At 50.7% G+C, this 13,884-nt stretch overlaps 1 protein-coding gene across 4 annotated transcripts; it reads right to left on the bottom strand.

Annotated features, from left to right (window-relative positions):
* Positions 1 to 222: 222 nt before the first annotated feature.
* Positions 223 to 13,776, bottom strand: NR2F2 (nuclear receptor subfamily 2 group F member 2). 4 transcript variants are annotated; one of them, XM_072797994.1, is made up of 3 exons: positions 13,005 to 13,776; positions 4,532 to 5,059; positions 223 to 1,691 (listed from the first exon to the last, which is right to left on the bottom strand). In XM_072797994.1, exons 1-3 carry the CDS (start codon positions 13,045 to 13,047, stop codon positions 1,417 to 1,419), a joined length of 846 nt encoding a protein of 281 aa, XP_072654095.1. In that variant the 5' UTR covers positions 13,048 to 13,776; the 3' UTR covers positions 223 to 1,416. The 4 variants fall into 4 exon arrangements, with proteins under 4 accessions (XP_072654095.1, XP_072654080.1, XP_072654101.1 ...); XM_072797979.1 differs by lacking the exon at positions 13,005 to 13,776 and adding an exon at positions 6,665 to 7,895; XM_072798000.1 differs by lacking the exon at positions 13,005 to 13,776 and adding an exon at positions 6,586 to 6,705.
* Between the last annotated feature and the right edge of the window lie 108 nt (positions 13,777 to 13,884).

Consider the following 13,884-nt stretch of genomic DNA (forward strand, 5'->3'; position numbering starts at 1 on the left):
TTTACTATATCAGTATGGCACTTCCTAAACCATAGATAAACCATTAACTTTAGCTTCTCCCCTCCCCACCCCACGCACCCAAATTAAACAGGCAAATATACTAGTCCACCTTTGAACAAACTGACTCAGGGGAGTAAACAAATGGACCCCTGGCCCGGCTCAGCGAGAGCTCACAGGGGCTCTTCACGATGGAAAGACAGTGAGTGGGGACAGCCAAACAGATTTCAGATATCAAATAATATTTTAATTTCTGAATACTTTCAATTTTCCTTGGAATATAACACACAAAGACTCGACCAAACAATTCAGTTATTATAACTTTTACAGTATACAGAAATGTTGCACTTAAAAAAAAAACCTTCAGTTTTTTTTAAAACACAAACTGTAAACTCTAAGATACTGAATCAATCACGTTACCTATAAGTGCCAACAGTGTTATTTTGTCATGCTGATTTCAATGGTATTTTTTTTAAAAAGGGAAAATATCAACAATTATAATACAAAGGGTTTGCAAATATACAAACAGATAGAGGATTTTCATAACAATTCAGGAACTAAGCGGGACCCAATTCAAATTACAAAAGTTCACTTTTTATTCAAAACCTCAGCATGTGTCTTGGACACATTCCTTGGCTGCCAATAGATTCCACAGTTCATTCTCTTTCTTAAAATATTTTTAAAAAGCTAGGTTTGTTATGGTGTCTTTTGGGGGGGGGGCGGGGTAGGGGAAGTTAAGTGTTGTATGTGGTTCTTCCAGTTCTCAAATTAAGAGTGCTCAACTTCACCTAAAATTTTTGGTCACCACTTGTAAGTGCGTTTCCATCATCTTTGAGTTGTCTTTTAAAGTTTTATGTCTTCCTATGATATTTTCATGGACTCAGTTTTAATTCTTGCAGAACATATATTTTAAGGATACACAGTTTTTAAGAAGCCAAGATTATATCAAAACTTATTATAGAACCACAGAATAAACTGGTTTGGAACCAGAAAAGTACAAAAAAGAACAGCTAGAGGTACATAGACACAGGACAATTAATAATTTGGAAAAAAAAAAAAGACTTACTTTCTCCATTCTGCTAATTTTCTCCCAATCTCCTTAAATGCACTTTTAGCAATATTTTTCAAAAATTTACCAAAAAAAGAAAAAGACTAATTTCCTTTTTATACAAAAATGATAAGTAGCAAGTTGTTCTGACCGACACAGGAGTTTTTTTTTTAATGCATTCTGTAAAAGTTCATTTGACAGTCTTTTTTTTTTTTGAAATTCACAGTCCATTAAATTCTTCCCCTCTCTTCTTTTAGCAAACTTGTAACATCCTTTTATATCCTTTCTTAACAGAAGGAATTTAAGCAAACAAACCAGTCTTTTGCCTTTGCTTTCTCTCTGTTTCACTCCCCCTTATTTTGATTTATTATTTATTGAATTGCCATATACGGCCAGTTAAAACTGCTGCCGGACAGTAACATATCCCGGATGAGGGTTTCGATGGGGGTTTTACCTACCAAACGGACGAAAAACAATTGCTCTATGACTGAGGAGGAGACCGTGCGGAGGGAAGGGAGGCGAAGTAAAAGCTTTCCGAATCGTGTTGGTTGGTTGGGGTACTGGCTCCTAACGTATTCTTCCAAAGCACACTGGGACTTTTCCTGCAAGCTTTCCACATGGGCTACATCAGAGAGACCACAGGCATCTGGAAGAAAGTTTAAAAAAAAAAAAAAAAAAAAAAAAAGAAGAGGAAGAAGAAGAAGGAGGAGAAGAAGAAGAATTCAGTCATCAGATTAAGAGGTTTGAAATGGGTCACATGAGGTGTGTGTACAGTGCTCTGTCAAACTGCCCCAACCGGAGTGGGAGCAAATGCCTCTGTACTGAAAACTTGGGCGGAGGGGGGGTGCTGGGGGGGGGGTGGGGAGGAGGAGGAGAGCACGAGATGATCCTGGGCTATTTGCTTTAAAGTCAAACACAGCTCAGTGCACTGCAAGGCTTTCACTGTCCCAGTCCTCAGGCGTGGTCATCACTGGGAGGCCCAAGCAAAGTGCATTGGGTGAATCTGGCTCAAGTCAGTAAACAGACAAACAGATGAAACCCAAACTGCCAGTCCTCCTCCCCCTCCTCCTCTGTAAATAATAGTTTGGCTTATAATTATATAGTGGGGGGGGGGGGAGGGAGGGCAAAAACCTGGCCCAGCCTCTAGTAATGGCGTCCACGACCCAGCCTCAGATTCTCCCCAAAGAGGGCGACTCATTTTTCTCCAGTCTTTGAAACTGATTTAAGTGGCCCTTTAAAACTGATCTTGTCAGTATAGGCTATTGAAGGGCAGCCATGCAAACTGTGATCTCTCTGTTCATTTGAGCTGTTTCTTTTCCCCTTTTTCTTCTCTCTCCCTTTCTCTTCTACCCCCCTTTATTTATTTATTTTTTTAAAAACCCAGGTCCCTCCAAGAAGAAACCCCTCCCTGTTATCTTCAGGAAAACACTTTTTCTCTTTTGGGTATGTGAAAATACAAAAAAGAAGTGCCTTTGAAATGAGAGGTTTCTCAGTGAAGGCGGTGCAGGTTGTGACCTGACCTTTTTGGGCTCCCCAGACAGGACTGGGGCTAACACATGCAGACTGTGAATCCTTAAAACAGATATTTGAAAACAGCCGCCACTACTTCCACCCCCAAGAACCAGAGCACACATGCAATTTCCTCATGTGTGTATCTAGGACTCCTCATGTAAAGAATGCATAGGTGTCTGTGGTCAGGAATTAAAAGATCTGTTTGCATAGGACTCCCTCCCTCTGCGCTGGTACACTGTGTGTCTCCCTACGAATCAGATAAGAGGGACCTTTATCTCTTTGTGAGGCGATTTGCATTCTCCACACAGGCCTCTACATTTTGCAAATAGTAATAAATTAAACTGTGACGACAGTATCAGGCATTTCTTTCCTTGAAAGACCAAGGGTAAGACTAAGAGCTAACAATGATATGGAGAAATTAACAACACCCTCACCTTCTGGGATCATGGGCTGGGTTGTAGTAGGATTGTGGGATGAGGGGTGAGGGTGGCTATGGGGTAGGGGAATATCCTGTCTGTACATTTGCATCAGGCAAATGTTCTAGTTATGACAGTTCCCCTGAGAAAAATACTCCAGATCCAAGCCTCTCTCCATACAGCTTTTCCTTGCCAGACACTGCCCTTTAATTGATTACCTAAGGACTTTCAAAGGCAGAATTTGGGGTGGCTCTGTGTGTGTGTGTGTGGGGGGGGGAGATGGTTTATGTGTGAAAAGCAGCAATGCATAACAGACAGTGGGTTAAGGACTCAGAACCTGCAATCGATTGAGCTAATGACTTGGGTCCCCAGATTTCCTTCACACAATAAGGAAGAGACTGTAGATCTTTTTGTCCGCCACAAGAACTACACAGCTCTCCCAGTGTCCTGATTACAAGCTGTTTTAAAAACTGCAGTTTCTAGGTTCCAAGCCCTGCCAACATCCGACTGATTGTGATTCTGGATTGGGAACCCCTCTTCCCTCTCAGCCATGACAAAGGGATCAGCTGACAACTCAGACCAAGAATGTGGAGGGGGTGATTTCCACCCACCTGGGATAGGCTGAACTCAGCCTGGAGGCAGCCAGAAGGCTCAGGTGTGGCCCAAAGTGGGAAGTCAGACACCTTCAAAAATCATTTGGCCTCAAGAGTTAATTAATATTAGATCTATTACTCACACAGGTTAAACTACATACAAACTAATTAGGTTTCATAATGCAGTCAATGATGGTTTTATATCTCTGGCAACATTCGTATCCAGCCCAAGTTGGCATACACTTTGGGTTGTTTGAAAATTGCCTTAAGTGTTTGCCTGGGCAGAAGCAGCAAGAGGCCAGAGTCTTCAACCCCTTGCAGACAGTCTGGCTAGCTAGGATGGCCTCTTTCTTCCCCTTGCCCCTTCCTGACTGCTCTTCCTGCTCTCCTGGCAGTTTGTATTGTTTTAATAAGAATATGATTTTGAAAATTGCTGCCCTCAGGTTGGATTTGCCTGGAGCTCCAACTCCTACTGAGTTAGCAGACAAACTTTTCCCCTGCAGGGGCAAACTTTCCCCTGCAGAGATGATGCCAGGATGGTTCCAGTGCCCAGAGGCATCTCCTAGAGGCTCAGCCAGGGTGACAGGGAGAGAGAGAGAGAGAGAGAGCAAGCCATGGGGTAGAGGAGATTGCACAGGCTCTGCTGGCCCAGAAGGCCTGGGCTAAGGGAGGGAGCAGGAACATGCATGCATCCCAGTCTGGCAGGCCCGAGAGGCTTCCCCATGGCCAATTTTGAGAGCCTGTGTGTCTGAAGCAGCCTTTCTGAAGTCCAGCCTTCCTCTCTTATCCCCAGGACAGGCGTGGTGAGGCCCAGCACCTATACACAAAGTTCCCACTCCAAGTTGCACTCAACAGTGCGGCCTTTCAAGGGGGAGGCTGGCCTCACTCTGGGGACTGCCAAGTTCTCTGGGCCCTAACCCTGAGCTAGGAGTCCTTGGGCATGACAGGACAGGGCTCCTTCCTACCTGAGGTGAACAGGACTATGGCCTTGAGACAGCTGTACTCGGCGGAGTCGACGTGCAGCGCTTTGAGCTTCTCCACTTGCTCTTGGAAGATCCGTATGTGGTCCATAAAGGCGACCACTCGGTCGGCGGACATGGGTGAGGCGTGTAGGCCTGCGGCGGCCAGGAGCGGGGCGACGTGGAGGGGCATGGAGCACTGTGCTGCATTCAGCACAAACAGCTCGCTCCAGGTGAGGCGAAGCAGGGCCACCTGGTCGGTGATCTGCAGGTCAGGGAAGAAGGGGATGTTCCGGGCCCACTCGACGGCGCTGAAGAGCATCCGCGCGGCCAGTTCGCAAATGTTCTCGATGCCCATGATGTTGTTGGGCTGCATACACTGGCTGCCGAAGCGCGACGTGGGATAGGGCTCGGCGCGCAGCAGCAGAGAAATATATCCCGACAGGTACGAGTGGCAGTTGAGAGGGTCCCCGTTGGTCAGCGCAAACTGCCCGTGGGTTGGCTGGGTGGGCGGCATCCTGCCCCTCTGCACCGCTGCGGGGAGGAAAGGAGACACCCCGCAGTTAACAACCAGCCTCGCTTTCCGGCTCCCCTGGCGGGGTCTGCCCCAGCCCGACCCCCCACCTGACCCGGGCCCCGTGGCGCTCCCGAACCGGCAGGCCTGCCCCTCTCTCAGCAGCGCGCCAGGGCCACAGACCTGGAAGTCGCCGGGAGCCCGGCAGCACTCCTCTCAAGCCGCCACCCAGGCAAGCCCTGGCGGCCAGAGCGGCACACTTGGCCTCCGAGGCCCGCTCGGGGCTGGGCCGCCGCGGACCCCGAACTGACCACTCTGCCTCGGGGTCCCGGGCCCTGCGCGCGGGATGGAGCGTTCTGGGGGGCATCTTTCTTCTTTACAGCTAAACAGCTGATATTTCTTATTGATTGGAGGAGAGGGAGCGGGAGGGGCGAGTCTGGGGGGAGGGTGAGACGCTTTTGCGAAAAGACACCAGGGTTCACCCCAGACGGCCTGCGGCACCCCGGAACGACTCCCACTCGAGCCCCGCAGCCCCGGTCCCAACCCGGCGGGGGACCCCCCCCCGCCCCCACCACGGTGGGAGACCAGCGGAAAGCCGAGGTCTGGCGGCAGCCTAATCAGTGCGCTCGAAGAAAGAGAGACGGAGGGAGAGGGCGGAGAGAGAGGCCGGCCGAGGAGAGAGGAAGCCGGGGAGCAGGCGGGGAGCGGGCGGCCGGCGCCGGCGCAGCCAGGGTAGGGCCCGAGAGGGCCGGGGAAGGCTGGTGAGGCTCGGGCTCGGGCTGTTATCTGACGCTGGACCGGGAGAGTCGCTCTCGCAGAAACACAAAGAAAGCCCGGCGTTCGCTCGCCCTAGCCCGGAGCCCGCGCCCGGCGCCGAGCGCGCCATTGGCCGAGCACGGCTCGCGGCGCTCGGCGAATTTTATATCACAAAGACCCAACTCGCGCAGAGCGAAAGCAGCCGCCGAGGGCCCCTCGCCCACCCTTCCCTGCTCCCTATCGCGCTCTCCTCCTTTCAAAAGTGAAAGGAAAAAAGAAAACAGAGGTATTTTTTTTTTTTAAAGCAGAATGTTAATCCATGGAGGGTCACATGAGCGCTGCCCGAGCAGCAGCGTTAATACGGCGAAGTGCATAAAATTGCCATTTGTAATTTGAACCTCCTGTACAAAAGTACAATCTCAGGTTGTTTTTTTTTTTTTTTTTTGAGAGGGTGGGGGCTGGGGAGAGGGGTGGGGAGGAGGGACATATGTTGAACATGCAGGAAAAACAAGGGGGAGAGAGAGAGAGAAATCGAGAGGAAAGGCAGAGAAGTAAACCAGGCTTTAAAACAACAGACAACACCCCATCCCCTCGCAGAAAGGCGAACTCGAATGAACTCGCAATCAATGCAAAGAAAATGAAACAGCCCGAAGAGAAAGTAGAGGAGGAAATCAGTCGGCCAAAGCATGCGGAATTGGGGGTCTGGGTTCCAGTGCAGAACTTGCTTCTAGTATAAAACCCCTTTCAGCTGCAATACGAAGAGAAGAGCTTGGGGCTTCTGCGTCCTTACCCAGAGCAGGCTAGCCAAACGTACCCAGGGCCCCGGGACCCCAGGCGGGGAGGGGGGTGTAGAAATGAGAGGCCGATACCTTCCCGTCTCATGCCCACTTTGAGGCACTTTTTGAGGCGGCAGTACTGGCACTGGTTGCGGTGGTGCTGGTCGATGGGACAGTTCCGGTTGGCGCGGCACGTGTAGCTCAGGTTCCTCCGCACGCTGCGCTTGAAGAAGCTCTTGCAGCCCTCGCACGTGAACTGGCCGTAGTGCTTGCCGCTCGACTTGTCCCCGCACACCACGCACTCGATGTGCTGCTGCTGCTGCTGCTTGTCGCCGCCCGGGCCGCCAGGGCCGCCCTGGCCACCGGCCGCCGTCTGGGCCGGCGTGCTGGCCGGGCCCCCTTGGCCCGGCGTCTGTGGCGTGTGCGGGGCGCCAGGCGGCGGGCCGGGCACAGGCGGAGCCTGCGAGGCCTGGCTGCCCTGCGAGCCGGGCACCTCGTCCTGGGGGTCTCGCCACGTGCTGACTACCATTGCCATATCTATGGGGGCCGCGTCCGGACTTCCTGCTCCCCTGGCTGCGGGCGGCGGCGGCTCCCGGGTCTCGGGCTCCGGCGCGCCGCCTTTTGTGTGTGCGAGGGTGCGAGAGGGCGCGGGAGGGCGCCCCGGGTGGCTCGGGGGCTGGTTGGTTGAGGTTGATTAGTTTTTCCTTTTTTGTTTCTGCTTTTGCAAAGTTTTGTCGATTGCTTGTCTGGCCCGGTGTGTTTGTTTTGTTTGTTTCCCTCGGCTCAGCTTTGTTGGTTTCGGGGGGCTTTCCGCCCGGAGGGGAGGGGAAGGGGCCAGGGGAGAGAGAGTGGGAGCAAAACGTGGAGAGAGAGGGAGGGGAGGGAGAGCTGCAAGTCGATTGTCTGGCTTCAAGACAGAAGTAGGAGGCAAAACAAAAAAAAAAAAAAAAAAAATCTCTCCAAAGATCTCGCTCGCTCTCACTCTCTCCCTCCCTCTCTCGTTCACTCTCTCGCTCTCAGAGCTGGTGTGCCGAGGAGTTGGAGTAGGAGGAGGAAGAGGAGGAGGAGGAAGAGGAGGAGGAGGAGGAGGAGGAGGAGGAGGAGGAGGAGGAGGAGGAGGAGGAGGAGGAGAGGCGACTGTCCGGGGGCCAAGTCCAGGGCAGCCCACAGTCAGCCATTCAGGAAAGCCATCGAAATCAGGAGGACTGGGAGAGCGGAGGCGCCGGTCGCGGGCGCGCCCAGAGAGCCGGGCAGGCCGGGGCGGAGGCCGGCGGCCCGCGGAGTGGCCGGAGCGCTGCCCGGGTCCGGGGGAATCAGCATGAAAGTGGTCCGCGTCGGGCGCTGCGCGGCGTCGTCCTGGCGCTGGGCCGCCGCCGCCGCCTGCCACGGGCGCCCGGCGCGCGCCTCGCTCGCTCTGGCCGCCGCCGCCCGCTTTCGCCGGATGGAGGCCGCTCGCCGCTCCCTGCGGGCCGCCCGGGCCGCCGCCGCCGCCGGAGCCGCCGCCGCCGCCGCCGAAGCCGCCGGGTCGGGCCCGGAGCCGCCGCGTCTAGCGCCGCCGCCGCCGCTGAAGCCGCTGCTGCCGCTGCTGCCGCCGCCGGAGCCGCTGCTGCTGCTGCTGCCGCCGCCGCCTCACACACATAGGGAAAGAGTCAACTCGCCGGCGGCGGGGGAGAAATGATAAAAGAGAGAGAGGAGGGCAGATCACCACCTAGAAGCACATCCTTCGTGCGCAGAGGGGGGAGAAAAAGACGGAGAGAAAGAATGAAAGAAGGGAAAAAAGGCAGCACGGCACCCGGAGAAAGGAGGCAACTCGGGGAGAGGAGGAGGAGGAGAAGAAAACACACACGCGCGCACGCACACACACACCGCGGAGAGAAAAGAACAGAGAATCAAAGTGATCAAATATGCTAAAAAGGGGGGCGCGGGAGGGAATGCGATTTATAGGCGCCGGGGCTGGCAGAAGTGGCTTCTCCGCGATCAGCTCACTGAGCTCTCTATATAGTGAACTTTGACACGACTGCTGCAACTTAGCGCACGTTGCCATGGAGACGGCGCGCCTTATAAGGCAGCAGCCGGGGTTGGCCTGGCCAGGCGCGCGCGCGCCGCCCCCTCGTCGTCATTGGCCGGAGCGCGGCGGCCCCGCCATGGCGGCCGCGGGCTCAGCCCGGTCCTAGCGCGAGCGGCGTCGCGGCCGCCGCGCGGGGCGCGCGGGGGGCCCCGGGGGGCGGGGAGGGGGCGGCCGCGCCGCCGCCGCCGCCGCCGCCGCCGCCGCGCGGGGGATGGGCCCGGGCCGGCCCCGGGCGCGCGGCCCCCGAGCTCTCCAGGAGGCACCCCGCGCCGGAGGTTTCCGCCCCGGCGGGGAGAGGAGCGCGGCGCGCACACACAACGCCTCTTAAAGGCTCCGCGAGAGGCTTCGGATGGAATCGAGGGCTTCGCCTCCCGCAACTTGGCGCTGCCGTGAAATCCGTCGCTCGCGCACCACCCGGGACTCCCGGCGCATCTCTGTGCCCACCATGCCAGAGAGAGAAAAGTTCCCCGGTTTCTTTGAAGAGGGGTGGGGGTGGGGGGGGTGGGGGAGGAAGGTGCCGCGAACCGAGCCTGGAGGCATTTTCCAAACGAAAAGATTTGGCCAAATCCGGGTGATGGTAGACCCTGCTCTTAATCAACTCTGATCACTTGCTTGGTTTTGTGGCTTTTTTCTTTTTATTTATTTATTTTCCCCTTTTTCGAAGAAGAAGAAGAAGAAAAAAAAGAAACAAAAGCCGTTTAGCCTCTGTCTTTTCCTTGTAGGGTTAACATTTCACAGGTATGTGGCCTGACATTTTAATTGCTCACATAAAGCGTCTCGGATGCTGAGAAGCACAAGTAGACTTCATCTCATTGTCATGACGCAATTAAAATCAATTTTCCTCAACTTTATTCCCTCTCATTAGTTATAGCTAACTCTCAAGCCACGGTCCTGCCACATACCCAAGGGTGGAGAGAGGTGAATAGACCGTCCTGCCCGCTGATGGACAAGCGGAGGCAGCCTCCCAGCCTCCCCTGTGCATATACCCTCTGTACACACATGTAAGCGCACATGTATCAGATGCACATTTGTCAATGTACACAGACAAAGGCTTCAGCGACCGTGCTTCTAGGTCATGGAACAGTTGAGTACCAACTTCATTGTTCCTCAAGTTCCTTTTAAGCATCCATAAAGTCATTAAAACACAACCCGAGATTCTGCTCCAAATTGGGAATAATACCAAGTACAACTCAGGAGAACCACACACAAGCCACAGTCTATCTCAGGAGATTCAGTAAGAACAACTTCATAGCCTGTGCCATTCCGTTCAATGTGCTAAAATCATCAACAGGGGATGTGTCTCCGAATTCCAGGGCGTTTGGTCTTAAACATCAAACATCTAGAATTGACCCCACAGAATGCACTGTATTTCAACGCAGTAACCTTTCGGTTTAATCAAAGGGAAGTTAGTGAATTGTAATTATTCAACATATATGGAACAACATTTTGACACCCTCATACACATTTTTTGCAGCAAGAAAAACTGTAAACTGGCGAGCCAGCCAGGTTTATGAACAATTAGAATATTTTACACAAAACACGCGGAGCTTTAGGAAACATGAACACATATAAAGAGTAAATTAATGACCACAGGAAAGCCTCCTTGATAGTTCAAAAAAAATCGACGAGATGAGAGATTTTTTTTTTAAAAGCATGAACCAGACATGTAATTGACCTGTGCTGGTGTGCACTTTGCATTCAGTATCCTTTACACACAGGCAGAATATAAGGTAAGTACTAAGTGAAGATGTAGGCAGACAGGGGCCAGTTTTTAGGGAAGGAGAAACCCCCCTTCATTCATTCCTGGAACCTTCCTAGCCCTCACCCTTTCTCCGATAAGATAAAATCACGTATTTCACTAAAGCTGCAGGTGCTGGGATTATTTGAAAGTTGTAAAAAAAATAAAAAATCCAACTATAGTGGACCCTGAACTATCAGAAAGCTGGTGTGTAATGAGATTGCCACAGAGAGAAGGCAGGCTGAGAATTTCAGGTTGATTAGAGACACAATATAACTTTCTCTTAAGGAGGACAGAAGGATGGAAAAGAAATCATTTCAGAGAAGGGTTTTTTGTTGTTGTTGTTTTCTTCCCTTTCAACCCCTATGATTCAAGGGATTGCCTAATGCTACAAATGTCAGTAGATTAGGGGCAAACTCAGCAGAGATGTGGCGGGGCTGTGTTGAAATAGGAAATCTAATGGGCATACCCATCTCAATTTAATAGAAGATGGGAATAATTGATTGTAGGGAAATCTTAATCTCGCCTCTTGAGTGCAGACACTTCTATATAGCAAGATCACCTTTTCCAGACATGCAGTGGGAAATTTTTGACGAGGAAGAGCTTCCAAAGAGATTTTTGGTATTTGAAGTGCGGTCTGATGGCCTCTGGTTTAAAATGAAGAATTTCCCAATCTCTTACAGAACTGAAGCCTGCTAAAGCACACAACCACAGGGCTGCCATGAAGTCCGAGGTGTTTCAGTCTGTATTTTAGGATTCATTCAGTTATGGGGCTGCTATTAAAAATCCAATAAATAAATAAATAAATAGCCATATCAATTGTAGTTAATTTGACTGCACATAAGAAGAGGAAGGACTGCAGACTCAAGGGGGAAAAAAAAACAGGGGAAAATATTTTAAAATGTCTTCTTCAGAGATGCTCATTTCCCTTGAATAAACAGCTCTAAGACTAAAAGATAAATATCAATATGTCGTTACTGTTCAAAAAAAAAAAAATCCAGCCCAGTCTTTTATTGTAGATGTAAATTTATTTTAATGAGAGGAATGGCAAGCTTTAATTTGGCCGCAGAAAGTTGGAAAAACATTTGTTTTACTCTGGTGGAAAAAAAAAAAAAAAGGAAAGTAAACCCACCCAGGAATATGATTTTCTTGCAGAAAGTGGCCTGATGGCTGTAATTCTCCACAAATTAAATCACAATATGAATACAGACCCCAGCAAATGCCGAGTTTAACTCTGAACTCAGTAGAAACCAGTTCTGTCCACCAGGATTCATTGAATTCCTCCTTTCCCTCAATCTAGTCCGTGTGTGTTTTTCTCTTCCACCACACTGGAGCTCCATGAATAGGGAAAGGGGCTTCCATTGTGTCCCTCTGAACTTCCAAGTCAATGCAATTTTTAACCACTGGCTTGTGGTACTTTGAAAATCACCAGGGGCTGTCAGAGTTGGGTCCTCTGAAAAATTTACAGTGCTAAATCAGAGCATATGCTGGGAGGGAAAAAATTGCCTAAGATTGGAGCAAGTACAGTATCTGTCTGCCCCCTAGTGTAAGAGTCCTCGCTGCCTAAAATTCAACTTTAAAAGAAAAGGAGCTCTTAAAGGGAAACGACTTTGAGCTCACGTAGGCATAGGAGAATGAAACTTCTGTACATTTTAATCTGAATAATTCTTCAGGATTTAAAATTAATTGGCTCTAGCTTGGTTGGACCGGACTCGGATCTCGCCACCTCTGCGTTTCCCGAGTCACTGGCGGAGAGGTGATGATTTTTTTTTTTTTTTTCCTCTCTCTCTCTCTCCCTGAACTGGGTTTATGTGCGTCCCCCTCACCCCCTCCTCTCTTTTTCTTTCTCTGTCTCTGTCGTCTCTCTCGCTGGCTTTTTAAAAATGAGGAACCGTTCCTTGAACGTTCTGGACAGAGCACAGAATTGCTTCTTAAGTCAGCCCGACGCGGTTGCAATAGACAGCAAAAAGGTAAACGTTTGCCTGAAATCCGCACGCCAGCTCCACCACCCCGCCCGATGGTGAGTACCCTTCGCGTTGCGATTCTCCTCCTAGCTTTAGCCGAGCGCTCGCCTCCCCGAGCCGCGGCCGAGGGCGCCGGGCACAGCTTTCCTCCCTCCCTGCCTCACTGCCTGTCACTTGCACAAGGTTGCAAAATGAAGCGCAGAGGCAAATCAAACAGTAAATTCTGATACTTCGCGCAAGCCTCGCAGCTCCTTTGCTAGAAAACCGAGTCGTCTGTGGCTTGGAAAAAAACACGCTTCTAGGACTGGCTTTTAGTTTGCTCTATCGAAGGAAATGAGTTTGAGGAGACAGGACGAGTAGATGGGGAGGCACCGCAGTCTTTACGCTTCGGTTTAATCATATTTTGGCAGCTTTGCAATTGTATTTTCCCCCCCTTCCCCCCTCCACCACCTCTCCTATCACACACATGTAATAAAATATGGCAATGCATTGAATTGACTGTCCCCCCCACAAACCCCTGAAACCACAGACCTAGGCATTTCATACACGTTAGCAAACCGATTTTTTGAAAAGCCCCAAGTCATCCCCAGCCCCACACAGCACAAGGAGAAAAGTGAGAAAGGAGAGAGAGAGAAAGAAAAAAAATACTGTAAGTAAACATACCAAAACCATATTTGCCTTGTTCAAGGTCCCAAACCGCTTGCATCTTCCTTCTAAACTGGAATAACTCTCCTTTAGTTTGGCGGGTGAAATAAACGCTTTGTTGGCCCCCTGAAAAGATGTGTCTTTGATAATTAAAGAGAATCTCCTCCTCGGTGTTTATCTAAGCGATTGTGCAAACTGATAAAAAGTAGGCACTAGCCTGCAGGGAAAAAGAGGGAAGGTGTAGGGAGAGATCTTCCACCTCAAGGAAGTGCTTCCCCATGTATTAGGCGTTCTCAGCCCTGGAAAACCCTGCACACTAACTTTAGAGAGACGAGGTTTCAGGGAGCTTTGTACATAGCTGCTGAGGAATGCAAGCCTCGCCTTTAAGAAAAAAAACCCCAAACCGTAGGTAGGAGATGTCTGGAGTGATCCTTGTCTCTCATCTCATTCCTTAGAAGGAAGAGTGCGTTGTTACACCTTGTTTGGGGCTGGAAAGACGAGACTTTAAAAACACCCGTCCAATTGAAAAAAATCTCCCAACTTAATGAGTTTAGTCGGAGGCTGGAGCAAACGGCTCAGCCTCAGCAGAAAACCGCCAACAACTATGGGCGATATTGCAAAGCAAGACGACCCGAGGCACAGCCAAATTCCACTGTTTGGGGTCGAGAGGGATGGAGGCTAATCCTAAAGCAAGTTGGAAAAAAACAGAGGTGGGAGAGGAGGGGGAAAAAGCAGCAGCCTAGCAGACTGGCAGACAGGCTCCCCTCACCCTGGATCAAAGATAGAACTTGAAACAGGAAGGCAACATTTTTCTTAGGAATCCGTTGGAATCCTCATTTTTCTACTTTTAACTCGTGTCCCCCCAAGTGATTTTTTTCCCCTTTCCCCTGCAGATCTG

This window comes from Canis lupus, chromosome 2 (genome assembly GCF_048164855.1).
Source record: "Canis lupus baileyi chromosome 2, mCanLup2.hap1, whole genome shotgun sequence".
Classification (NCBI taxonomy): Eukaryota; Metazoa; Chordata; class Mammalia; order Carnivora; family Canidae; genus Canis; species Canis lupus.